Source organism: Rattus norvegicus, chromosome 17 (genome assembly GCF_036323735.1).
Source record: "Rattus norvegicus strain BN/NHsdMcwi chromosome 17, GRCr8, whole genome shotgun sequence".
NCBI lineage: Eukaryota > Metazoa > Chordata > Mammalia > Rodentia > Muridae > Rattus > Rattus norvegicus.
The window spans coordinates 62,859,560-62,887,448 of NC_086035.1; the positions used below are offsets into that span (position 1 = coordinate 62,859,560).

The 27,889-nt window shown below is 45.7% G+C and overlaps 1 protein-coding gene and 1 non-coding gene across 2 annotated transcripts in view; both read left to right on the forward strand.

Moving 5' to 3' along the window:
* The window catches only part of Actn2 (actinin alpha 2), a 67,277-nt gene that overhangs the window by 24,505 nt on the left and 14,883 nt on the right, over positions 1-27,889 (forward strand). Inside the window, exons 2-12 of the mRNA NM_001170325.1 lie at positions 3,085-3,199; positions 4,268-4,387; positions 5,009-5,095; positions 7,597-7,684; positions 9,556-9,634; positions 12,952-13,033; positions 17,202-17,287; positions 19,333-19,425; positions 21,845-22,075; positions 22,888-23,035; positions 25,473-25,623. Of these exons, the coding sequence (NP_001163796.1) occupies positions 3,085-3,199; positions 4,268-4,387; positions 5,009-5,095; positions 7,597-7,684; positions 9,556-9,634; positions 12,952-13,033; positions 17,202-17,287; positions 19,333-19,425; positions 21,845-22,075; positions 22,888-23,035; positions 25,473-25,623 (1,280 nt within the window). The remainder of the gene's footprint in view (positions 1-3,084; positions 3,200-4,267; positions 4,388-5,008; positions 5,096-7,596; positions 7,685-9,555; positions 9,635-12,951; positions 13,034-17,201; positions 17,288-19,332; positions 19,426-21,844; positions 22,076-22,887; positions 23,036-25,472; positions 25,624-27,889) is intronic.
* On the forward strand, positions 23,718-23,793 carry Trnas-aga47 (transfer RNA serine (anticodon AGA) 47). Its single transcript has one exon. It is a non-coding gene; the product is annotated as a tRNA-Ser (tRNA).

Sequence of the window (27,889 nt, forward strand, 5' to 3'; positions counted from 1 at the left end):
GGAAACCTCCACTGATAGGTATGCCCGAGAAAAGACTTATCAGAGTGGCTTTCGCAGCATTCCATGTGCTGATGTCCCGGGCAGCTCTGGGGCTATCTCCAGAAGTGCTTCTGACACTCTGACTGTCAGAGGAAGTAAAAGATAAGACACCAAGTACCACAGCTTGTTCTTTTCAAAGTGGAGCCTAAATAAAAAAGAAACGCTACAAATGTTTACCTTGTCATATTTTCCTCTCAAGACTTGGTATTCTACAAGGTCACACTTACGTAATTAATCTTGATGTTATCAGTTAACTAAGAGCACCTGCCCCGGGTAGTTTTGTTCTTCTGTAATGTTGTTTCTTAAAAATCCTTTAATTTTTGCAAAGCATGTGTGTGCGTGTGCGTGTGTGCGTGTGTGCGTGTGTATGTGTGTTTGTGTGTGTGTGTGCACGCGCGCGCATGTGTCCCTATCCGAGCATGCACACTCACAAACCATGGTGTATAAATGGAGTTCATAGAGCATCTTGCAGGAATTGATTTTCTCCTTCGACCGCGTGGATCTCAGAAATCTCAGACATTTTAAGTCATCAGGCTTGATGGCAAACTCCTTTACTGCTGAGCCATATTGCTGCTGCCTCTGATTTCTGGTGTTGTTGTTGTTTGTTGTTTTCCTGGGCTGGCCTCAAACTCTGTATGTAGCCACGGGTGACCTTGAACTCCTTATTCTCCTGCTTCTGTTTCCCGTGTGCTGGGGTTAGAACCTGTTTTTATTTGGTTATTTGGTACTGGAGACCAAACCCACAGCTAATGCGTGCCAGGCAAGCACTCCACCAAATGAACTACACCCGCCAGCCCCCTAAGTACATTATAATTAATTGGATTACTCTTAAGTAATGTTCTGGAAGCCATCTTACCTTACTGTCTAGAACGATACTGGGGATGCCCCATGGCTGGGCCACCGAGTACTTGAAAGATGCTGGTGCAACGTAGAGGCTACGTTTCAGTTGACTTTTCCTTTACTTAGCTTAAGTTTCAATAGCTACTTGGAACTAGAGAAGCCCACATTGTTGGGTTCTAGGTCTGCAGCGGCTTCCATGTTTATTACTAAAGCTCAAGCATGTTTAGGAGAAGTAATTATTCATTTAAGCTCTTGGGACAATTTGATGCCTGTAAATCTGAGAAAATGCTTACACATTTTGTCACTAAATTTATAGCAGTTTCATGTAGTTCTTGACCAGAGTGATTGCTAAATTCAAAAGTCCTTATAACCTGGGAAAATTGTTTTTATGGGCACCAGGCTTTTTCTGGCCCTGTTTGGAAGCCGCCTGTTTGGGAGAGGTTGATTTGCCTCATCATGAATACAGAACCTCCTCGTGTGTTCCCTACCTACCCTCCCCATTTATCATGCTAGGCACTCTGTTCTTAAGCCCAGCAGCTGTTGTGAATGGGGACAGTTTGCATTCTTAGCCAGCAGCTGCCCAAAGCATTTCTAATCTGGTTTTGGCAGGAAATAGCACACAAGTGAAAGCCAAATTAAAAGAAGCTTGAAAAATAACAGACTAACTTAGGGCAGCACCAAGGTACCGTCTGGTTTCCACTGCAGATTATATGAGTAATTTGTTAACATGACAGGGCCCAGAGGCACTCTGGGGTTGGGGCCACGTGTGATCAAGTTTAAAATCCAGGGTCTAGACACTGAAGACAGAACTTCAAGGTTAAGACTTCATACTACTCTTCAAGGGGACCCAAGTTCAGTGTCTATCACACCCCTACTGGGTGGGCGGCTCACAACCATCTGCAACTCCAGCTCTAGGTGATCTGACACCTTCTTCTGGGCTCCATGGGCACCCACAGTCTCTCTCCCTCTCCCTCTCCCTCTCCCTCTCCCTCTCCCTCTCCCTCTCCCTCTCCCTCTCCCTCTCCCTCTCCCTCTCCCTCTCCCTCTCCCTCTCCCTCCCCCTCCCCCTCCCCCTCCCCCTCCCTCTCCCTCTCCCCCTCGCTCTCCTTCTCCCTCTCCCTCTCCTTGTCTCTCTCTGTCTCTCTCTCTGTCTCTGTCTCTCTGTCTCTGTCTCTCTCTCTCTCTCTCTCTCTCTCTCACACACACACACACACACACACACACTCTCTCTCTCTCTCTTAAAAAAAAACTTTAGGGGGTTGGGGGTTTAGCTCAGTGGTAGGGCGCTTGCCTAGGAAGCGCAAGGCCCTGGGTTCGGTCCCCAGCTCCGAAAAAAAAGAACCAAAAAAAAAAAAACTTTAGTAAACACAGAATCTAACTCAAGGCCTAGAATAGGCTTAGAGGAGGTTATTACTATTTTTATTATTTAAACGATGTGCTACAAATCCGTTTTAATTGATTTAGCTAAGAACTTAAAATTATTGTTCCTTCAAGATAAACTACTCATTGATAATTAGTGGTTAGGGGTCCCTCCCCTCCCCTGCTGTGAGCTACACAATGTCACCCACTCTCTACAGAAAGCTGCTTCACATTTTTCAGCATTACTTATGTATCTGTTTGGTAGGCACACTTTTCCTGAATGCAAGGAAGAAAAGCATATTCTCCTTTAGTCTCTTTCCTTCAAAGTGAGAGCTCTTCAGCAGGCACAGGTATGGGTGTCGATGGGGAGCCAGTGTTCATTGAAGGTAAATGCTCCTCAGGAGGTGCTGGAGCTCTACCAGCTCAGCTTGTAAAGGCACTTGTTGCCAAGCCTGACAACTGCAGTGCTATTCCTGGGACCACATAGTGGGAGGAAAGAATGGACTGTCATTCATAGGTTGTCCTATAGGACTCTTATGGGACTCCCTAAAGCTCGTTCTCCGATTTCCACAAGGGTATCTCTCTCACACAAAAATAAATAAATGTTATTTCTTTTAAGTTCTTCAAGTTGTAGTTGCAAACAAATTAATTTTGTCCCTAAAGAGATTTCGCCTTGTGCTTACCTTTGCGTCTCCAACTCTTCTCTACATGGAATCCTGCTTCCTGTAGAAGGCCCAGGGAGCTGTGGGCTCTGATGGACCCTTTAGAAGGTTCCGTGTGCTGTCCATGAAGGAGAGGTCCTCCAGGCGCCTGGCCTGTGCTTACCGAGTCTGGTTTTCCTTGCAGACTTTCACTGCCTGGTGCAACTCGCACCTGCGCAAAGCCGGCACCCAGATCGAGAACATAGAGGAGGATTTCAGGAATGGCCTCAAGCTCATGCTGCTTCTGGAAGTCATCTCAGGTGACTGTGCTGGCTCCAAGCTGTTTGTTTGTTCCTGTTATAAAAGAAGAATGGGCTCTATATAAAATGGACTTAAAATGTTTAGGACTGGACGTGACAGTACTTCTCTACAATTCCAGTCTGAGTCAGAAGGGTCACCCCTGAGTTGAGGCCAGCCTGGGTTACGTAGGGAATTGTAGGCCAGCCTAGGGCACATGGTAAGATCCCGTCTTTAAAAAGCAAAAACAATGGGCTGGAGAGATGGCTCAGTGGTTAAGAGCACCGACTGCTCTTCTAGAGGTCCTGAGTTCAAATCCCAGCAACCACATGGTGGCTCATAACCATCTGTAAATGAGATCTGATGCCCTCTTCTGGTGTGTCTGAGGACAGCTACGGTGTACTCATATATAATAAATAAATAAATCTTTAAAAAAAAAACCCAACTTTGTTTAAAAACAAAACAAAGATCCAGTGAAACAAAATAATATACCGCACATCTCAAAACATGGGAGTAAAATGGATACTTGTATGTTACCTGCCACACTGCCTGCTTCATCTTTAGTATGGAGTCCAGAAATAAATGACCTCTGGTCTCGGCCAGTACATGTGTTTCTCAGGACTCTGAAACATGTGCAGAGATCACCCTGGGCTTGGGTGTAGACTGGGCAGGCTGGGTGGCCCTTGAGGAGATGTGGCTGGGAAGGAGAATGGAAGGCCTACTCAGCTTCAGAGAGCTTCATGACCAGATGTCTAAGAAGAGCTCTGGCAACCACTTTGGTGACTCAGGCATCCTCTAACAGTTAGCCAGCACCTCTGAATGCTCCAGGGCCTCTAACTGGCTTCTTTCTTTATCAATGTGAAACCTGGCCTGTGGCCAGATCCAACACTGGTCGGTCTGCAAAGGGTGTGGTAGCTTTATCTGTCCTCTTGGGCACATTGGTCTTGAATGTGTTCCCTTAGGGGAAACCAGAAACATGTCAGAAGCAATAGAGTGATTACCCCCTCTTAAGGAAAGCCTAGGCTCTAGTTTTCGATCCCTTGATTCACAACCAAGACAGTATCCTGCATGATTCTCTTTTCTTCCTTCAGGGGAAAGGCTTCCCAAACCTGACCGGGGCAAAATGCGGTTCCACAAGATTGCGAATGTCAACAAGGCTTTGGATTACATAGCCAGCAAGGGAGTGAAATTGGTATCTATTGGGGCTGAAGGTAGGTGAGAGGTGACCGCTTCTCCTCCCTCCCACCACGCTCCATGCCTGCCTGTATCATGCCCCCTTCTAGGCACTGTCCACAGACATGTACCAGGAATGGGCACCAGGTTCTACACTTACTGGTTAAAGAAAAATAACATCAACTGTCATACCTTGTCTTCTTCAGATGTGTTACTGGAGATTCATGTCTGAATGACTAGGTTAGGAACTGATCAACAGGACTCAGTGTGGTGCTGACACAAATCCATCATTCCAGAACTTTTTGAGTTTGTTCTGGGCTACACTGGGAGTTCAAGGCCAGGAGCTGAGAATGCTGAGTCCTCTCACTGCCATTTAGGGAAGGTTGCAAGAGGGGTCAGGGCCGAGACTAGAATGACTTCTCTCTGATGGAGTCTCAGAACACCGAGGTGGTCTGCATTGATGAAGCATTTGTAAGACTGGTGCTTAAATCATTAACTCAGAACTCACAGAAACCGGAGCCATTTGCTTATAAATGCCACACAACCAGATGCTCAGCGATGCCTGTTTAAACAGACGGGTCCTCTCCCATGTACCCTTGCCAGCAAGCCGTGTACCAATTTTTGTCATCTGTCCATTAGCTTGTTTTTCTTACCCACAGAAATCGTCGATGGCAATGTGAAGATGACCCTGGGTATGATCTGGACCATCATCCTCCGCTTCGCCATTCAGGACATCTCAGTGGAAGGTAAAATTCATGGATGGCGGTCCAAGCTGCCTAATTCGGAAATTGAGCTTATAAATTGAATTTTGAGTAGGATATTGTGACTTTGAACAGTCACTTGCACGATCAAATGAGAGGCATCTGGGTTGAGTTTTCAAAAATTTTATATTTATATGGGAAAATACCATGGCAGCGCTGTTCTATTCTTGGGGTGGAATCACTTTGCAAGAGATGAACACACGTTCCGAGCAGACGGTGTCTTTAACATAGGTTTCTACTGCATACTGTACTAGGATGTTCTCGAATGTGCTAATGAAATAGGCAGAGGGTTTTCTTTCTTTGTATTCTCTATCCTTTCTTCCTCCCTCCCTCCTTCCCTCCCTTCTTCCTCCTTCCCCCTCCCTTCCTCCTTCCCCCCTCTTTCCCTCCCTATTTCTTCTTCCTTCTCTTTCTCCCTTCACTGGGGATTAAACTCAGGGCCTTGCACATGCTAAACACGTTTCACCACAGAGCCATCCCCTCAACCCCCTAGGGCAAAGTTCTTTAGGCTTACAGCCAGAACACTTTAGTTCTATTAATACTAATAATAAAAGTTGGACGAGGTGGTTGACACCTATAAGCCTAGCACTCAGGAAGTTAAGACAAGAGGATCACAAGTTTGAAAACACCTCAGGCTTCATAGTCTGACCATCCAGTCCTATGTTGTCCCTGTTTCACCCCTAAAACATTCTTTACATTCCCTCCAAAAAAGGAAGAGAAAGAAAAAGGGGAAAAAAAACCCAAAAACCAAGATTTCCTAGCTCAGCCACAGAGCCTTCAAAATAGTGAGCTCTACAAAGTGGGTTTAACTGTTTAGGTATTTAAATTTAGTGGGTAAAAACTGACACAATTATGACAAATTACTGTTTTTTGATAACTTGGGAACCTTTAGGAAGCATCCTGTTATTTTCATTAGCATGAAGAAATGCACTGTAATAGAACCACGTTGTGCAGGAGTTTTCAAATGTAGACCGTGTGCTCTTCAAACTGGCTGTCATTTCTGAGCCCGGATTGAGGTTTAAATGTCATTACATCTCGGTTTGATGTTTTAGATGACATAAATGGGTTTGGTGTTCTAAAAATGGAATCACTTAAGTGAATTAGAAAGTTCTCTAAGGGCACATGCTGCGGGCTTCTTGTCACCCAGTACAGTAAGCAGGGAAGTGGCTTGTTAAAAAGATTTATTTTAGTTTTAATTACATATATGCATGTGCCTGTGAGTGCAGGTGTTCTTGGAGGACAGAAGAGAAAGTCAGATTCCCTGGTGCTGGAATTATAAGTAGTTATGAGCTGCCCAACATGGGTGCTGGCAACTGAAACAGATACACTCTTTCTGAGCAGTGTCAACACTTGACTACTGAGCCTGCTCTTCTGCCCAGCCCCAGTGGGAGGGTCTTAATGATTGACTACTGAGCCTGCTCTTCTGTCCAGCCCCAGTGGGCGGGTCTTAATGATTGCTGGCTGAGGAGTCACTAACACCACCAGGAAGACTAACGTCGGAGTCTCTTCGGTCCTGGGAAGACACAAACACCCAACTTCTCCACACTCAAGTTTCACCACTCAGGCTAGGTTAGCCTTTGGTGACCAAGTTAAGGGAGGCTGACTAATTGGCAGCCCATCTTGCCCTTTAACCTATTCAGCATGCTATGGTTTGAGAGATGATAAACAGACACTTCTAATTCTCAGGATGTCAAGTGTGTCAACAGCACTAAATTTGGATTTATTTGCAAGAGGTGCTCCTGAGATGACTTAGTGGGCAGGCCTAGCCTGACAAGCCGAGTTGGATTTCTGGGACCCACAAGGTGGAAAAAGAGTACAGACTCCTGAAAATTGTCCCCTGGCCTCCACACGTGTGCTCAAAAATATTTAAGAAAAAGATTTAATTCTACTGATCAAACAGTTGTTAGGCTAAAAGGCACAGTAATAAATTTATTAAGGAAAAAAAGGCAGTAATAATGAGGGGGCCAAGACAGGGAAGGAGGGGTGTAACAGGCACACGGCAACAGCACATACTGATAAACACGAGTGTTTTGTTTAGAGTTGGGGGTGACCTAGGGTTGCTCTTGCCCTCTGCTGAGGAGGGGATTATATGAAATCCAGCAAATCTTCCTTCAATCAGTATTAAAGGGGTGAACTTAATTTTTTCCCCAGCTGGTTGTTTATTATTTGGTTTTTGTTGTTGTTGTTGTTTGGGGTTTTTTTTTTTTGTATTTTTGTTGTTATTTGGTTTTTCCGTTGCTAGACATTGACCTTAGGGCCACAGGAGCACTAACTAGGCAAGCACTGTACTCCTGAGCTACATCCCACAGTCCTGGTTATAATTTTGTAATTAGTGTAAGGGAATTTAAAATTTAATTTCTATCAGATGTACTATGAGAATGGCATTGTCTGTTTCCCCTATATCCAAAATAAAATAACCTTTTTTTTTTGAGCACACCCTCACTCACTCCCCACCACCCACAGACCTTTTCTTGTTGTCACTGTAGAAACATCTGCCAAAGAGGGCCTGCTGCTATGGTGTCAGAGGAAGACAGCACCATACCGAAATGTGAACATCCAGAACTTCCACACCAGGTAAGCGCTATGACCCTCAGGCCCTGCCTGTCCCCCAGAGCCCACGAAGGTCAGGAGAACCATGTGGCTTTTAGCAGTATCTCTCCTATCCAACAGCTGGTTTACATGGGAGAAGTGAAGCAGTATTTCCCCAGTGCTCAGGGTCTCCCACAGAGACAATCCGTTAAGGTTTGCAAACATGCAGTCCTGTTTGTTAAGTGGAGGCTGTGTTGTGCCAGAGCCCTTCCCAACTGGTGGCTCCTTTGCCCCCACACTAGGAGAAGATGACAGGAAAGTTAGACTCTTATCTAGGATGGTAGGACCCCAGCAAACTCTATAGCTACTCTGGGCACTCCGGTACTCTGTCCTCTTCCTTCCTAGGCCATCAGGTTTAATTGAAGACAAATAGGAAAGTCACATTTTAAAAATGGCAGGGAACGGGACAAACAAAACCCAGGCTTGTTTTGAGAGCAGAGTGTCGCCCTAGTGCAGGTTTAGCTCCTAGGGGTTTGCTAGCACTGTCGTCTGTGAGCAGAGGCTTGGTCAAGTTTCATCCTTTGGATGGTGAGTTTCTGTGGGTCTGTGGAAAGTGAGAGAAAGGAAGGACAAAGTCACAGCACAGCTGCAGATCAGGAGAGAGGTACTTCTGGCTAGTCCATTATTAGGTTAATGGCTGTTGGAGAGGGAGGGTCGATTTTCTTTAAGGGTATGACCCTCAGTATGTCAACCAATAGATGGCCCTACACTCGTGAATATATGGATAACACAAACTAGACTTGACTATTGAGAGAGAGACAGAGACAGACAGAGACAGAGAGGAGGAGGAGAAAAGGGAGGGGAGTCAACAATTGTCGATATGATTAAAATGTACTATATGCTTATATAAAACTCTCAAAGAAGTATTTTCAAAAAATTTTATTTAAAATTATGTTAGAATATCTCCAGGATGTTAGCACCAAGCTAGGCCTTGCAAGCAGCAGAGGAGAAAGGAAGAATTCCCAGTCCCAAAGAAGCCAGGGAAGGCTGAGACAGCCAGCCAGGGTGAAAGTCAAGTTCCCCTGTTGGCCAACACTGGCCTCTTCTCTTGGTGGACCCATGCCTTTCAGAGTGATGTTTCCGTCAGGGCCATTTCCAATGTTTTGGGAAACACCTCCCATTCCCCACTCATTGGCCCTGCAGCACACTCAGAGCTGAGCATCCAAGGACTCAGTAGTAGTGTTGTCTATGCCCCAGCTGACATCCAAGTCTGCCCCATGACCCTGGCCTTCTAAAAATTAAAAGTAAACCCAGAATGGTAACCCCCAGTCTGCAGCCCAGCATTTAGAAAGCTGAGGCTTGAGGGTTCAGAGGCCATCCTGAGCCATGCTGAAGGACCCTCCCCCAAAATAATAATAAATAAATCAATAAAGGCAATCCTCCTGAGGAAAGACAGAGTAGCTGGGAACTTGTGGAGACTATAAGTACTCTAAGAACTCTCAGAGGGAGTATCTCCCAGATACACCTGGGGTCAGTATTCTTAGGGGAGGGGTTACTGGCCAGTATCAGGTAAGGACCAGAATAGAGACTGGGTAAAGAGTGAGTAGGAAACCCCAGGATTAGGAGATGGTAGGCTTGTCTTCTTTCCCATCGCTGTCTGTGCCAGCACACAGTGAACAGGGTTAGAGACTCTGGCAAGGCTGAGTCACCCGCTCAAAGCAGAAAAGAAGGGGGCAGAGAATGGAAGTGTGTATGGGAAAGTGCAAGGCTAGACCATCCAAGGGCCATTGTGGTTACTCACTGGGGAGGGGAAGGTCCCTTGGGTGCCGGACATCAGATGGGAACAGAGAGTGTCTCACCCAGGGGACCCTGGGGTCTCTTCATTAACCCACATTCTTCTCCTCTGTGTTGCGAAGCTGGAAAGATGGCCTTGGACTCTGTGCCCTCATCCACAGACACCGGCCTGACCTCATCGACTACTCAAAGCTTAACAAGGTCATTTGTTTGGGGGTGACTTTCAGTGTGCTCCACCCATCACACCCGGCATGTCACCCTGAGAATGAGCCCACAGCACTGGCCTGCACGGATGTGGGCTGCACAAAGGCTTCACATATGTTAACGGTTTTGCTTGCCAGGATTACAAAGATGGGCAGTATCTAGCTAGGGCTTGGGGGAATAAGAAAGGTTCAGTTGCCCCACCCCCACCCCTTTTAATGTGGCATCAGGAGATTATGTTTGCTAATGAAGAGTTTACTGCTGAGCCATATCCTTAGCCCTTAAACTCCCTTCACCTTTCTGGAAGATTCTCCTCTACCTGATGAGAATTGATTAACTCTTTTCTCACACAAAGGCTCATCACAACTATGTCATTGTTGATGGAGGAAACCACTTATTTATCTTACAAAAGAAGCTTTGGGGATTTTCTGGGGGGCTGGGGTGGAGAAATTAACCGTAGAAAACAATTCAGTGTACTAGGTCTTGGGATGAGGTTGGGGATGGGTGGTAGTGTAGCAACAGGGTCTCTTGTAGTTGAGGCCAGCTTTGATCTCCCGATCATCTTGCCTCAGCATCTTATATATGATGATTGCAGGAGTGCTCCTCTCCCAATCCCATTTTTAAAAGTAGTTTTAGGTCTGGAGAGGTGGCTCAGCAGTTAAGAGCTGACTGCTGTTCCAGAGGTCATGAGTTCAGTTCCCAGCAATCACATGGTGGCTCACAACCACCTGTGATGGGATCTGATGGCCTCTTCTGGTGTGTCTAAAGACAGAGACAGTGTACTCACATACATTAAATAAACAAATCTGGGGAGAGAGGGAGGGAGGGAGAAGGAGGGGAGGTAGTTTGAGAGACCCGGGTGTGATGCCCGTCATTTGGGAGGGTGAGTCAGGAGAGTAGTGAATTTGAGGGCAGTCTCCTAAGGAAAACAAGAAGGTTGTTTTAGAATGTAGGTTGTAGGACAAAGAGAAACCAGACCCTCCTCTGAAATTGCCATGCTTCAGAATAAAATGACCCAGGAAGATTTGAAACTGAGAGTATGGCAAACTCGGACATGCTTGCCTTAGGCCAGAGATTTCCTCCTGGGTGCTGGTTTGCTGAGCTGGCCATTCACGTGTGCTGTGTCTTGATTTGGAAGTCGGCTCTGTTGCATGCTGCCCTCCTGTGTGGCATGTACGGTTGTGGGGCACGTGACCTCTGGCTCCCCTCGAGGTAGCACTCCGCACCCCATCCGCACTCCCCCAGTGTGTCTTCACCGATTCAGAGCTTGTGAAGGTGGGTTTGTTCCCCAAAGATGAAGGAGGAGGTACCATAGTGGGAAGCAGAGCTTTTCAGGCTCCTCGGTGCCTATATTGTCCTGTCCTCTGAGTTGCCTTGAAATATTAAAACAAGTGTATATTTCCTCCATGAATATTTATTGAATTTGTAAAATGGAGAACTTGTTCTAAACAGATTGCTACGCTATCAAGTTAAGAGTGATCAGCTTTTATTTTGAAAGTGAATAAACTTATAAAATTTGGCATGTGCAGTGGGTAGAAAATTGGTAATATAATGACAAGTATTTTATATTCTGTTAGATCAGAATCTATTATAAGTAAATGTGCATATACATATATTCTCATTATATGTAAGCATGTGTGTAAAATAATGCATGCATATTCGTTGGAGTTTCACACTAAAGTCAATGCTTTAGATTTTGTTTGTTTGTTTGACACAAGGTCTGGCTGTATAGTCCAGGCTAGCCTTAAACTCATGGCAATTCTCCTGCCTCAGCCTCTTGGGTCCTGGGATTATAAGCATGAACCATTACACTTGGCTTTGGTTCTTATTATCCTAGCTTTGTAGACCTAGAAAGTGGGAGAGCCAGGGCGTGCCCAGGGTCACACGACTTCCCGCCTGTACCAGGAGGTACTGAATTGCTACATTTCATCTCTTTAAATGGCCACCTAAAAAACCAAGTTGTCACAAAGCCTCAGAATTACCACCCCATTTTAGGCACCCGAATCTTTCTCATATATTTTTTGAAAAAAAAAATTGTTTTTACCCAACTCATAATCTTCATAAGCACATCACAGCAGTCAGGCAAGTAAGATTTGATTAATGAGATTAAGCAAATGGCTCTATGCCTTATTAAAGCAATATTTTTTTTGCCTGATATAATTGTATGTTTTATGAGGTAAATGAAACGACACTGGGGTTCTCTTTGGGCACATCTAGAATTTTTTTTTTGAAGTCGAGACTTTCAGTCATCCCCCTGTAGTAGGGAGACTGTATATACTGCGGAGCACCGCAGTTTCTAAGATGCTCAAACGGGCCAGATGAGATGGATCAGCAGGTACAGGAGCTTGTGGCCAAGTCTGCCAACCCGAGTTCGATCCCTAGACCCATGGTGGAAGGACATTGCACTAAAGTTGTCTCTGAACTAACAACGTCTTTCATTTTTGTCTCTTACCTCCATCTGTTTCAGATCCATCAGAGTTCATCGCTTTAACAGATTAGAACAGTTTATGCTGCCTTTAGGTTTTCAGAGTTTCTGTTACACACGTCTAGCTAACATCGTTCTCTGTGTTTAGCGAATCTCACGGGGCGGAAAACATAATTTCCTGTAAAAAAAAAAAAAAGACCGTTGTGAAGTTACTTGAGATTTTAATACTGTCACCTTTGTCCTAATTGGAGCATCATTTCTGTTTTTCATGACCACCCTGTAACGTCTCTAGCAAGCTAAGCATGACGCCCAATATCACCTGACTTTTGTCCTCCCACCCCGTGACTGCTTATATTCTGCACCAATATCGTGCTAGGTGTGGTAGTACACACCTGCAGTCTTGGCGCTTGCCAAGTAGAAGTGGGAGGGTTCAAGGTAGGGCTTTTGAGATGTGTCAGTCAAACAAACAAACAAACACTCCAATACGATCAGAGTAAACATCTTGAGCCTCACCTTCCACATCCGGAAAATGGCTTTTGTGATTTAGAATGGTGAAGTTTTCTTTCCACCTAAAAACTAAGCCCTAACATACAGACATACATATACATATATATCGGGGTGTCCTTTCTTCACCAATGACAAAATATCCGTCTACTCACCTCCTAATCCAGCATTTGCCCTCTTAAATCTTTTGCTTATGTCCCGTGAAGTGCAGCTGCATGGGTCCTGCATCTCTGTGAAGTCTAATGTTTCTCTCCATGTCTCATAAGAAGGAACGTTGTATAGCTCTAGTCCTGTGTGAGTGGGAACGTGTCCTTCCGGAAGGGCGGGGGTACGCCTTGTTTTTGCTTTGGTATCCTGACGAAAACCGGCTGTGTTGTTCTCCACACAGGATGACCCCATAGGAAACATTAACCTGGCCATGGAAATAGCAGAGAAGCACTTGGATATCCCTAAAATGTTGGATGCTGAAGGTGAGGTGAAAAGCATGCCTACCGAGTTACAGGATAAAAACCCATGGACCGTAAAAGCCATGGCAGTGGATGGGGACGCTGTAAAACCATGGGCAGGTTACATCTGAAGTACTTAGGATTCTGACAAGGTTCTGTTGCTCAACACAGTATTAGAGTTTTGTGCTTATCTTGCTCATAATGATCTCACTAAAGATTGGGCCAGCAGCACTGTAGAAAGAGGAAAAGATAAAAATCTCAGCCTTAGCTAAGAAGCGGAGTGCTTTGGTACGCGGATTGAGGTCTAGACAGCAGTGTGTAATTGTGTGTGTGTGTGTGTGTGTGTGTGTGTGTGTGTGTGTGAGATTGTGTGTGTGTGAGTGTGTGTGTATGTATGTGTGTGTGAGTGTGTGTGTATGTATGTGTGTGTGAGTGTGTGTGTATGTATGTGTGTGTGAGTGTGTGTGTGATTGTGTGTGTGTACAAATATGTATTAATAGCCCATGTGTATAAATATGTGTATATTTACACACGTCACATAGATAGCACCATAGCACTGGAGATTGAATCCAGGGCCTTGCACATCTGTTCACTCTACCATCTGTCCCCAGCCCTCTATTGCTTTCTATTTTCAAGTCGGGGTCTCAAGTTGGTTAACCAGGCTGTCCTTGAACTCACTCCATCGTCTAGCCAGGTTTTGAACTTTTGCTCTTACTGTTTCGGCCTCTCCAGTAATGCAGACTGTATGTCTGTATCACCAGGCTCTGACGGATTACTGTTTTTCTAAAGCAGACTTTCTGTGTTCTGTTTTGCTTCTGCTAACATCAAGCTTTTTTCTTCTCTATGTAGAAGTAAGTTTAACAAATAAGTCTCTTTGTGAAATTACCACTTTAACAGAAAAGAAGTCTTTCCTGCTAAAAGCTGTAGAATTAAATTTAAAACATAGAACATTTGTACTTTCCTGCCTGTGGATTTATCTTCCCTTTTTACCTTGTTGCTGTTAGTATCCTCATTCTCTAATGTGAATTCTAATTAGTCATCAATCAATTCTCTGTGGGCTAAACAACCAGGACCTTTCTCTTCAGAGCTCTAAGAATGGCCTCAGTGTGTTGGTCAAGCCAAAGGCTGCTGGGAGAAGATCCTTCCCTTTTTTTTTTTAGGGTAATCCTCACCCTGTGGCAGCATTGATCCAGTTCAGTCTCTGTCTTCTCTTGGAATCTCCTTGTGTCCTGCTAGGCTAAGAGATCTGTTTGCTTTATGGTGATCTCACCTTCTGGTTCCTTTCTGGGAAGACTCTTCTGCATAAGGTCCAGTCACAGCTTTAGGAAATGTTAGTATCAGCCATTCAGCCCACAGCAGCAATTTTTCAGTTAGCAACACTGACCATTTGCTAATCCAAACCCCGTGTAATGCTCTTACTCAAACACCAACAGAAGCTCTCTTCGTGCTTTCTCCCAAGCTCTCTAGAGGGAGAAAGCCAAAAAGGAACATAGAAATGCCCCTTTCCTCTCCAAACTGTGCCCTCTCCAAACTGCGCATGGGTTCATGGAGTATCTCCACAGACCTTTCCATGTGGTAGTGAACTGCACAGAACTCCCGAATTAATATCCAGCGTGGATCAATAGACTCATGTCTCTGTTCATTAATGCCTGGCCCAAGTGGAAGGCCGGGGGAGCTTTCAAATGTAATCATGGTTGTCTGCAGGATTACTACCATGGCTGCCCTGGCCCTACTCATGTTCTCCATCATTCTTAGGTTTTCCCTTAGTCTCTGGGTCCTGGGCTGAGTATGCAGTTACCCTTGACCTTGCCCTTCTGGCTGAAGGCATGCTTTAGCTCTGTCATTTCCTCCTCCTTTTCCCTTTCCTCTCTTCTCCTTCCCCTCCTGTTCTATCCCCCCCCCCCCATCTCCCTGACTTCCCTCTCTCTTCCTTCCAGTTCTCTGAGCAAGGTCTTTTCTACACTTTCCAGACTGACCTTAAATCCACTACATAACCCAGGCTGTCCCAGAACCAGGGGAAACCCCTTCCCCCACCTCCCAAGCACTGGAATCACAGGCACTTGGCACTCTGCCCGTCTATTCCCTCTCCTCCTCTTCCCTTTTAAAGACCCACAGTGCTTATACACCATGTTAGCCATGGTTGTAGAAGAGTCTTGTGTAGGAATCTCATAACTGTTGAGATCGTGATGGTCTTGGATGCAGTGCATACTGGGACATAACCACTGCATTACTGTAGATGGTTTTGTGTCTGTCCTCAGCCTCCCTGTCTTGGCAGCTTTCCTGTATCAGCTTAGTGATGACCCTTGGTAAATCCTTGTATCCCACCTGCTATTGTCACCCTCATACCCCGTGGTATTTGTGTTGGTTTCCAAATCCAGGTGTGGGCTATCCTGAGGCTAACTGATCTCCTTAGCCACGACCTTCCCTTGCAATGGAAACTGGAAACATTCTTCCCTTCCTATCTATCATACTTTCAACAGGTGATGGGAACTGTATCCACCTTGAAGTTGTTTGGAGATGAGCTCTGAGATTAAGTCTGTGGGCTTCTCCTAGACTTGTAGAGGGATCTTGTTGACCTCAGCCCTCCAGGTGATAGAAAGTCTGTGAATGTACTAGAGTCTAGGAGCCTCGTGTGCTTGACTTGTAACTAAGGCTTCTCTCCACCAGCTGTACCTTCCTTTCCTTTCCTTTCCTTTCCTTTCCTTTCCTTTCCTTTCCTTTCCTTTCCTTTCCTTTCCTTTCCTTTCCTTTGGCAGTTCTCACAAGCACTCAGAACAGAGACTTTGTAAGCACAACTTTGATTTGAGCCAGACTCAGAGAGCAGCTGCGTGGTGGGACAGGCTCCCTTCAAGACCTCTCACGGGAAGCTGTGATCAGAATCCTGCTCACTGTTGGAGCATCTAAGCACTCGAGCCTCGTTTCTTCCCACAGATTTACTACACATGGGCAGAGCTGCAGACGAAAGAGCTGCAGTAACTCACGTGGCTTCTTACTCACTGTCTTGCCTTTTCTGGTGCCCAGAGGGGAGGATGTGGAACAGAAGTCTCGATTTTTCTGTCGTTCACACCTCCTTTCCTGCCCCACCTCCTCAAGAGGTTCTGAGGAGGCAGTTCTTGGTTGTCGTTGTGTTGTTGTTTTTTAGTCTAGTTTTCTTTGAAACTTTCTGCTCACATGGTGTTCATGTTGTTTTCTAAAGGTTCGGTAGGCTTACAAGTTTTCACTGACATGAATCATTTTGGGCCCCCTCGTTCACTGACCCAACCAAGTTCCTGGACAGGTCTTACCAAACCTGATATCATAGGAGGGAAGCATGTGTGGCCACCACGGTCCTTTTCTCTTCTGTTTGGTCTTGTAGTAGCTAACTACAGTGGCAGCAACAAGCAGAGTCATATATACAACCCCCTTCTGTAGATGTTTTGTTACTCTTGGTGGGAAGGTAAGTATGTTTTGAAGGTGTTAAGGACAACCCTTACCCCACACAGCGAGTTTCACCACTCTCCCTGGGTGGTTTCCAGCACAGAGAGAGTCCATGAATGTGGGGTTGGGGCTGGGAAGTAGGAGGACAATCCAGGCTGTGTCTAACCATCTTTCCACAGAACCTATCTTCCTCAGAGACAAAGTTGTGAGAGTCACAAACAAGGCTAACAAGAATGTATGATCCTGATACATGCTATCCGAATCTCCATGTTAACATGCTATATACACTTTTAAAAGCCCGTTGAAGGAGGCGGGGCACAGGCCCTCAGTTGGACCATTCAGATCCTAAGACTGGTGAGATGGCTGAGCATCAGGATAAAGGCATCAGGATAAAGGCTCGGGCTTACCAACGAGCTTGATGACCTGAGTTTGATCCCTTGGCTCCACCTGGTGGAAGGAGAGAACTGACTCTCAGGAATTGTCCTCTGACGTCCACATGCATTCCATAGAATGTGTGTGCGTGTGTGGCACATATATGTGCGTGCACAAACACACACGCATTCATATACTGAGTAAATGGGTAAAAAGTAATCCTAAAATAGCTATCCTGGGGTCGTGTCAGTGCTGTCCAGCTGCCCTGAGGTTCAGGGTCATGGGCCCATGAAACGTGAAGCAAAGTGGTCGGTATAAGCTGATTAGTTCCTCCCTCCGTTCACCGTGGTTTCTCCTCTTCGCCTGTGTGTGTCCGTGTCCCGTGTTATTTTTCCCCCCTCAGACATTGTCAACACTCCCAAACCCGATGAAAGAGCCATCATGACTTACGTTTCCTGCTTCTACCATGCTTTCGCGGGAGCGGAGCAGGTACTCCTCCCCTGTGCACGCAGCGAACCGCGCTGCTCTTCTGTGTGCGCGTGTGTATTTCTGGGCGTGTGTCTGTGTGCTTCACATCTGACCTCGGAATATCAGTGTTTCATAACGACCTAACACAGCAAGTCCCCAACTGCAAATGATTTTTTAAAAAAAAACAACCACCCGCCCCCAGAAAAAAACCCCAAAACCTTTAGACAATAACCAACGTGTTTTTCTCTATTTTTCCCCTCCCAAGATGTTTCTTCAATTTTATTAGAAAACTGTTAGAAACACAGCACATTCTGGGGAGCAGAGTGCCTTGAAAAGCGTGCTGCATGCATTGAGCAGTGAAGGGCAGGCAACTAGGAGACACAATGCCTCCGCCATGTTTCTTGTTCTCAGTTGCCTAAAAATGACCTTTATTCAGTGGTTTGCTCCAACATTCCAGACTAACTGTATTTTTAGTCAACGGAACAAAAGGGTTACAACCTCAGAAGCATTTACCTGCCTCTGAACAGACTGAGAGAAACTAGGAGAGAGCAGTCATCTACCTTCTGCAGAATCATCTGTCACTGCTGTTCACCCCTGTATGTGGGGGACCCTTATGGACTGACAGACAAAATGGCCCTATTTTGCCGTCTTTGTAAAGGCTACCACCGAGAGATGATGGTAATTGGGATCATTGTGGTCAGGAGAACTATGGCTTTAGAGGACAGACTTTGGGAAAAGTGTCCAGTGGCTTCTGTGGGTCACATTTTGGATTGTCTTGGGCTGCACAGGGGTGTCCAATCTGTAGCCAGAGGTTACAGAAGCATGCATGTATTTACTCGGCCTGACATCAAAACACGAGCTGTGTAATCAAGTCTCACACACACACACACACACACACACACACACACACGCATACACACACATACACACACACGCATACACGCACAAAATAAAATATAAAAACAACAAATAAAGCCAGGCATGGAGGTGCACTCTTTTCATCTCATATCTTTGGAGGCAGAGGCAGGCAGATTTCAGTAAAATTGAGGCCAGCCTGATCTACATATAAGTTCCAGGCCAGCCAGGACTACATAGTGAGAGTCTGAAAACAAAGAATTGGTTTGGTGGAGGTGGTGTACAACTTTAATCCCAGTACTTGGGCTACAGAAGCAGGCAGATTTTGGGAATTCAAGGTCTATAGGGCAAATTCCAGGACAGCCAAGGATTTATAGAGAAAACCTATCTTTAAAAACAAACAAACAAACAAACAAACAAAAACCTAAAAAAACAAAAAACAATAAAACAAAACAAAACAAACACCTCCCTCCAAAAAGCCCCAAAGAATTCAAATACTTTTCTACTTGGTGTTGGGATATATTCATTGCTATCCTGGTTACACGTGGCACCTGGGCCAGGAGTTGGACACCTCTGGTTGAGAGCAGGCACGTACCTCTTCTTGGTGTATTGCAGGAATGTGTTAAGAGGCACATGACCCAAGTTCCCTTCAAGGTAATGACAGAGGAATATATATTGCTTCAGTGATTCCTCTCGTAGAGTAAACAATGAAACAGCATCTTAAGGCAAGCTCATCTCCAGTATCCCATCTAGAAAGTTCTTCTGTGGATTCAAGGTCAATAACATGGATTCATTCAGGACCCAACCTTTTCAGCTTGGATTTCTGAAGGCCAGGGTCATTCCACCCCATAGCTGCAGGGTCTGTCTATTCAGGAGCATTTAGCTGGACAGTCAGAGACCTGAGATCTTGGTTTCCTCGACCCACATATTTCTGTTACTAACTTGCTCGATGTTTTATAAAGCTTGTACTTTAGACTAATGATATCTCCCCATTATTCCCTACAGTATATTCAGCCTGCCGTGTAAGTCTGTGTGAAAACTAAAAAAGGTGTGAACTGACTCATCCCCTCTATCTTACCCCACCCTGACCCAGACTGCACCGTCTTCAACACACCCTCTCCTCCATCCTGCCCTGCCACGTCTGGCTTTACGTGTGTTTGCCTGCATACCCTTGTCTCCCAGCCATTCTGTTTACCTATTGTGTTTTGCAGGCCGAGACGGCAGCTAACAGGATATGTAAGGTTCTTGCTGTGAATCAAGAGAATGAGAGGCTGATGGAAGAATATGAGAGGCTAGCGAGTGAGGTAAAGGAAATGGGGGCAGCTCTGTCCGTCCGCCTGCAGCCAGGGGTGAGGCGGAGACTGCAAACAGACCCACCGTCCACGTTTACTTTTCCCACTTTTCACCTCACAGAGAGCGAGAGCAGAAAAGACTGGTCACTGAAACCTCTGGTCTCAGAGGCTACTTCTCCTGTAGCCACATGCCTGGGGCCTGGTGCCAGTGTCCCCGCCCCCACCGTGACCTTTGCAAAGACTCCAAAGCTACTTGTGTTGATGTGGTAGGGAGGGGATCTAGTCTTCTCTCTGCCCCTGCAAGGTCAGAATCCCGTCACTCGTAGCTTGTGGGCTACTGACATCGTGTAGGGTGCTCTTTCTGTCAAGGGCCCTGTTCAGCACTGTGAAAGGAATTTTGGGAGGTGGAGGTGTGCTGTGTATGTACATGTGTTCACACACACATGTGTGCATGTGTGTACATGCACAGGCCCAGAGTGGGATCTGGGATGACAGCTCACCTTCCAAACCCTTTGAGCCTTGGGGATGAGTTTTTATAACTTTTCACCCAGACCCTTGATTTGAGCAATGCATTTACAGTTCATTTTGTTGTTTGGCCTTATCACAGCACAGAGGAGTACCAGGGCATCCTTGTCACTAACCCTGTGTTATTTTTCTAACACAAGCCCAGGCTGAGGGACCCAAGTGCTGTGTCCTCTGAGATGGAACTCAGTACAGACCCATAGTCAAGACCAGATAGCTTAAACTAAATTTTTAAAAAGTGTTTAAAAGGTTAATAAGAAGAATAAATGCAATACTAAATAATTTTTGCGTTAACTTGATGTAACCACAGTTGCTCTGTGCTATGAACATGATCAGCAGAGGTGAAGTAAATCATCCCAGATACGTACTTGATGGCAATTCAATCAGAGTAAACTAAATGTATACCTTCATGCTGCTGATATGGGGAAATTTAGTGTTCGATCCCCTACCACTCTTTCTTCCTTCTGTAATTGTTACCACTGCTGTGCAAAACATCTCATTCGTTGGTATTAAGGAGTCTTAGACTTCAAGAGGGAAGTCTGTTTGGCACAGAAAGATGGCTAATTGTCAGGAATTTCCTTACTTGTCCTAAACTTAGTTTCACTCTCATTGCTGTGATAAAACGACCTTACAACAGCAACTTGCGGGAGACATGGTTTATTCTAACTCACAGTTCCAAGGGGATATGGCCCATTATGGTAAAGGAGGAATGGCAACAGATTCCTGATGTAAGTTTGTCATTTGTCACATGGAATCTACAGTCTAGAAGCAGAGAGAGAACAGGAAGCAGAGCCAAGCTATAACTTCCCAAAACAGCGCCACCTGCTGGGGAACAAGTGTTCAGACACATGAGCCTCTGAGGGACACTCCTGTTCAATGTTGATTGTGGAGGCATCATCATTGAAACTCGTTTTCATCCCAGCTTCCCAAGGCATCAGTAGACATAAGAGTAAATAAAAGGGGAGCTGGAGAGATGGCTGAAAGATATAGCTTAGCTGAGAGTCTGGCTGCTTTCCCACAGGACCTGGGTTTGTGTCCCAGCACCCACATGGTGGTTAACAACTATGTAAAACTCCGGTTCCAGGAGGACCTGGCACCCTCTTCTGGCCTCTGAAGGCACTTCATGCATGTGGTGCACAGATATACATTCAGGCAAAATGCCCATGTACATAAAATAAAAATAAAATTTTAAAACAAATTAAAAACTAAAAGAATAAATTAAGTGGCTAGGTGTCTAGCAGGTTATCTCTGAGGCCTGGATACTGACTCAGGAGAAGGGCAGTCATTAGATTTTTGGGGAATTCACTAGGATTTCACTCGCTTCCTGTGGAGTTGCATAAAACGCTAACGATAAAGTTTACCCTGGCCCAGAGTCCTCCCTAAGCTTTGTAGTACAATTCTCTAGTGAGTAAACTCATTAGCTCTGAGCTTTTCTTTTTTTTTTTCAATGAAACATTTGACATTCGACCCAGTTCCTTGCTGAATGCATCAACTCCATTCTTCTTATTCTTCTTGTTTTTTTTTCTTTTGTTTCTTTTTTTTTTTTAATTTTGTTTTCCCTTTTAGAATTTGGAGGCTCCATCCAGCATTTGTCTGCTAATGTCTGATTGCTGCGTTTCTCGTAAATGTCACATTTTTGTCAAACACGACTCCGTGTGCTGACCTGAAGTTTGAGTTAAACCTGGGCGTGGTTTCATTGGGGTGGTCACTGTGACCCTGGGTGGACACCATCATTCATTGCACCATGCACAGAGCTGCCATCCCCACTTTAAGTCAATACAGTAGTAACCATGCTCGGTCATCTGGGAGCCTTAGGGGAACTGGTTCCAGTTATCGGGCCCCTTTGCTCTTGTACTGGAAACAGTTTGCTAGAATCCTCAGCCATGCTTTCTTTCGTGTTTGGAAATAGCTCTTGGAATGGATTCGACGCACAATCCCCTGGCTGGAGAACAGGACACCGGAGAAGACCATGCAAGCCATGCAGAAGAAGCTGGAGGACTTCCGGGACTATCGTCGTAAGCACAAGCCCCCAAAGGTGCAGGAGAAGTGCCAGCTGGAGATCAACTTCAACACCCTGCAGACCAAGCTTCGGATCAGCAACCGGCCTGCCTTCATGCCCTCCGAGGGCAAGATGGTGTCGGTGAGTGGCTGCAGTCCCCACTGTCACCACTCCCTTTGGTCTGTTGAGGAGGCCTTTGCTTCCTGAGCGTGACTGTTAGTAAATGTAATCACGAATGACCCCGTAATCACTCCATTTTTGTGGGTTGAGAGAATGGGGGCTGGACCCCAGGACTTTGCACATGTCAGGCAAGCTTACCACCGCTCAGCTACCTCCCCACTCCTTTTTAATTTTTTTCTTTTGAGAAGTGGTCTTACTAAGTTTCCAGGCTGACCTTGAATTCATTGAGTTGCCCAGACTGGACTCAAACTTACATTCCTCCTGCCTCAGCCTCCTGAGCCGCTGGGATTACCAGCATGTGCTGCCGGTAGGGCAGCAGGGCTTCGTTACTGATCCTCCACTCCCTTCCATTGTGCAGTTCTTGGTGTGGTGTGTCATGAATGGTGCCCCACAGGCTCTCATCAAAGGCTCTGCAAGAGGCCACTCCCTCCCCTTGCAGAGCTATGATCTTGACCTCGCTGAAATTTCTTTATAATTTACAATGCTAGATCTTCCCTGTGTACTCACCTCCCTGCTGTCACCAGCTGCCCTTCCCACCTGCTTGACATCTGGAAACGTCTTCGAGGCTGATGAGAATAGCTGTGCTAATGTAATAGGCCGCTGTGGGGATTTGGACATTTGGAAAGCAAACTGGTGGGATGGTTAGTTGTACAGAAGAGGCAATGGGGGACCGAAACCAGAGGACAACCACTGTCAGACACACGCTGGAGGATTAGTGGAACCTAGAAGCTCTCGTGTCTTACCTGTGCCCTCGAATGACTTTCATTTCTCAGGACATTGCTGGTGCCTGGCAGAGGTTGGAGCAGGCCGAGAAGGGCTATGAGGAATGGCTATTGAATGAGATTCGAAGACTGGAGCGCTTGGAGCACTTGGCTGAGAAGTTCAGGCAGAAGGCCTCCACCCATGAGACATGGGCTTACGGTAAGGGTGTGAGAATCCAGTTCAGCTTTTACAGCATCTGGGTTGTGTATAAAGATGCTCCCTGCCAAGCCTGTACCCTGAGTTTGAACCAACTCCTGCAGATTGTCCTTCATCCTCCATAGACACAAGGTGGCATGCACATGCCCCTCAACACATGCACACACCCACGCACCATATGTATATATAAATAAACAAATGTGAAAAAATTCATCCGAGTTGTTCTAGGGTTGGTTAGTGTCTATTCCTGTAATTCCAGCACTTAGTAGACTGAGTCAGGAGGATCATCAATATTTCCAGCTGAGCCTACGCTACTTATTGAGTTCAAAGCTAGACAGAACTATAAAATAAGGTCTTGTTCCAGCGTAACAGCCAGGCGTTGTTTTGGGGGACCAGAGCTCTGTTTCTAGCATCCAAATCAGGCTCATGACCCTTGCAAGTCCAGCTTTAGGGGATCTGGTGCCCTTTTCTGGCATCCACAGGCACCTGTGCTTACATGCACCCCTCTACACACACACACAAACACCTGTACATGTAATAAAAAAATTAACCTTAAAAACAAACAAAAAAGAATGGATACACTGTAACTGTTTCCCATCTGACACAGCCTAGCTTCAATGTTGCCATCCTCTGACCTACTACACTTGCTTTCCATTTCCTGCTTTATAGAATTAAAACCATCAGGGTTGGGGATTTAGCTCAGTGGTTAGAGCGCTTGCCTAGAAAGCGCAAGGCCCTGGGTTCGATCCCCAGCTCCGAAAAAAAAAAAAGAACCAAAAAAAAAAAAAACCAAAAAAAGCCTAGAATTAAAACCATCAGCCCCAGAGTACATGTAGATCTGGATACCTAGTCACAGCAGTATCTAGATTTAAGAAATACTTTTAGAGAGGACTGGGAATGTGGCTTAGTTGATGCGGTGCAAGCTTAACATACACCAGCAAAACCCTGGTTTCTATCCCCAGTACTGCATGTACTGGACATGGTGGTTCATACACCATAATCTCAGCACCAGGAGTGTAAAGGCGAAAGAATCAGAAGTTCAAGGTCATCCCTACCTAAGTACTAAGTTCAGGGCCAATCTGCATGAGAGACCCCTCGTCAAACAAACAAATGATAAAGAAAAATGTTGCGATAAAATTAAAAAGCAGCAGAAATGGTTCCCGTGAATTTCCACTCCGTGTGGATCTGAGGCAGCCGTGCACTCTAGCTGTGTCTCTGTCAGCCGCTTTTACACACTGTCCACTTGGCGGACTGTTACCATGACACACACACACACACACACACACACACACACACACACACACACACTAAGTTCCAAGGGCTGTGCTAGCATGGCCCCACACCATGCTAGCCCCAAGCATTCTATAGCCTGGCACAGCTTCCTGTCATGGACTCTGCTCAGACTCCCAACAACCCAGTGAAACCAAGACTCAACAAACTGTAACCCAATAATCAGATTTGTATGTTAAATTCTCAATCCTCACATCCACACAATAAACTTATAACCAATTGATAAGGATATAAACTACCCACCTACATAAAATAAATTTGCCTACAGAAATGCATCCCAGCTAGCTACCTGGACAATTGAGGACCACCCAGATCTGGGTCATCCTTCTCAGTCTCCACCTTGATTCTTCCTCTTCCTCCCCTTTCACTTTATAAAAACTTTGTCCTGATCCACTCTCTACTGTCCAATCATGTATCAACCTTGATATCAACCTACAAAAAACTTATGGAAGAATTAGCAGGGATTCAAAGAGGGAAATGTCTAATGTTTAGAATCAGGATGAGCAAAATGTAGGCCATATTTCGTCCCAGAGTGCAAGAGAAACCTGCTGACAAGCAATTTTTTGTGACTGAGTCCTGCTCTGTCACCGATACTCAACTTGAATTCACAGTGCTCTTGTCTTAGCCTCCTGGGTGCTGGGATTATAGGTGTGTACCACCATTCCCAGCTAACACACGAGTTTTATTCATCCATTCGATGTGGCTCATGGGTGGAAATGATTTCCAGCAGAACTGGATGTCATGCTGGGAAGGTAGACACTTGTGACTCAGAATGATGCAGAATATAGTGTGTAAATGCATAGCTCTCCTGCCTTTCTTTCTGGGCACCTCCTCTGTGAGCATCTAGAGGGATTGGGTGTTGCTTATAGGCTGGTTCTCCCTTGAAATCCCAGTGTTCTCTGAGCACATTCTGGTGTGGGGTAGCTTCTGTGTGACTTTGAGACTTCATGTTTATTTAATTGATCATATTGATCAATTTATTAGGCAATACTTGTCTTTGTACATCCTAGGCAAGCCCTCTACCATTGAGCTTCAGTCTTCTGTTTTCCTTTTCATTTTGAGACAAAATCTCAGAGTTGCCCAGGCTGGCCTTGAACCTTGAATCCTGCTGTCTCGGCCTAACAGTGTTGACTGGCTGTTTCCTTTGCAGGCAAAGAACAGATCTTGCTGCAGAAGGACTATGAGTCTGCGTCCCTGACGGAAGTTCGAGCCCTACTTCGGAAGCACGAGGCCTTTGAGAGTGACCTGGCGGCACACCAGGATCGTGTGGAACAGATTGCAGCCATTGCTCAGGAGCTCAAGTGTGTGCTGGTACCCTGGCCAAAGGCCACGTTGGGTTGTGGACACCCTGCAGGGTCTCAGAGAACAGACACTCTTCCCCGCTGAGTTCCAAGGGTCAGGCTGAAGCCCCTAGGGATGATGATTTTGGTGTCTAGAGAGGTCAAAACAGGTTCAGCTTTGCTGGGTGCCAGGTTCTCTCATCCTGTACCCCTGACCCCACATAAACCATTCTGCTTCTAAGGGAATGAGATACCGGTGTGGGGGCTGAGGCCTCAGGCTGCAGCAGGAGGCAACACCCATGTCTCCTGCAAAGAGGAAGGCAAAGAGAAGTCACTACTACCTCGTTTGGGGAGGAGCAGGCTGCCTCTTTTTTTGCATTTTGTTCTGTGGGAACAGGTGTCCTGGAGCTGATCTTCGTTTAGATGTTTTCTGCCTCTGCTTTGTACCTGTGATTCCCGGGATGTGTACAGCACGTGTGGAGGGCAGAAAAGAGTTTCAGATCTCCTGGAACTGGGGTTCCTGAGGGTTCCTGGGTTCTGGGAAATGAACCCAGCTCCTCTGTAGGAGTGACCAGAGCTCCTAACTGCTGACCTAGCTTTCTGGATCCACATCTGGCAGAAATATCATTGCTTATCACCTAACAATAAAAATAAAGTAATTAAAATGTACTTCACTGTTGAGGAAGCACCAACCCCTTAATTAACAGGTAGGGCTTTGTAAAACACCGTTTCTCAGGCTGGCCCATAAAAACCCTTCATCTTTTTTCAGCCTCACGCGGTCTTATGCCTCTTGAATATTGGCTCTTTGCTAATTAACAGCCACTCACCCATAGGATGAGGGCTTGCAAAGGACTGAAATTACTTAGTGTACAGTAATGGTTCCCACGAGTGATTTGAAGCAGTCTTAAGTGTCGCCCATAAGCTTTAAGCAATTGGATATTATTATGACTGTTGTTCCAGGCAACGTTGGTGCCGTTTGCTCCACCCTGCCAAGCTGCTGTACCCATGCCTGAGATCTACGTTGTGTTCATTTGACTGTTGCTAACATTCTTTTCCTTCCTGCTCATCCTAAAAATAAGTCCAAGTTTTTAGGCAGTTCTCAGAAGTACATAAAAATAGTCCTCCAAGCCCTAACTCCCAAACGCAGGTGTACACAGAACCGTTGTGTAAGGATCAGGGAAAATGGGGCTAGGAACACTTTCAGAGGACGGCCCCAGTGTTTCCTTTGTGGGTTAGCAGAGAGTTCTAGCTTTATTCAATCACTTTGGAGATAGGGTCTCTCCGTGTAGTCCTGGCTGTCCTAGAACTCTGTGTAGACCAGGCTGGTTTCAGACTCACAGACATCCTCCTGCCTCTGTGTCCTGAATGCTGAGACTATGATTTTTTAAAAAAAAAAAATCATAGTCTGGAAATGGGAGGACATTCATATGTATACCATTGTGTGTGTGAGATCAGAGGGGGCTCTCGGGAGCTGTTCTCGCCTCCCTTTCTCCCCAGGTAGGGGTCCCGTTCCTGAGGCTGCCTGTGTGCTCCAGGGTTTTAGGTTTACCTCCTGTCTCAGCCTCCCATCATGCTCTGAGTTCTGGGATTTCAGGCACGTGCCATTTGGCTTTTTACGTGGGTTCTGGGATTGAAGTTGGGTTGTCAGGCTTATATAGCAAGCATTTTTTAACCTGGGGTGCTATCTCCCTCACTTCTTAGTTACTTTTTTCATTTATGTTGCCAGAATGCTGGACAGAAACAGCTCGAGGGGACAAGTTGATGTTTGTTCACGGTTTCATGAGGATTTCAGTCAGTCAGGACAGAGAAGACCAGGAATCAGAGAGAGCTAGGATCTTGGAGTTTCTACTGCTGGGATGAACACAACTTGGCAAGGAAACAGTTTATTTCAGCTATGTGTCCCGGATACATGTCCTGAAATAACAGGCCATCATGAAAGAGAGTCAGAGCAGAAACTAAGCAGGGGAGAAACCTGGATCCAGGAACTGAAGCAGAGGCCATGGAGGAGTGCTGCCTACTGTTCTGCTCCTCCTGGCTTGCTCAGTTTGCTTCTTTTCTTCTTCTTTTTTTTAAGGATGATCTTTTCTTTTATGTGTGAGTGTTTTGTGTGAGTGTTGTGTGTGTATGTGTGTATGTATGTGTGTGTATGTATGTATGTATGTATGTATGTATGTATGTATGTATATATGTATGTATACTACTTACATGCTTGGTAACTATGGAGAGTAGAAGATGGAGTTAGGAATGGTTGTAAACCACCATGTGGGTGCTGGGATTTGAGCTTAGG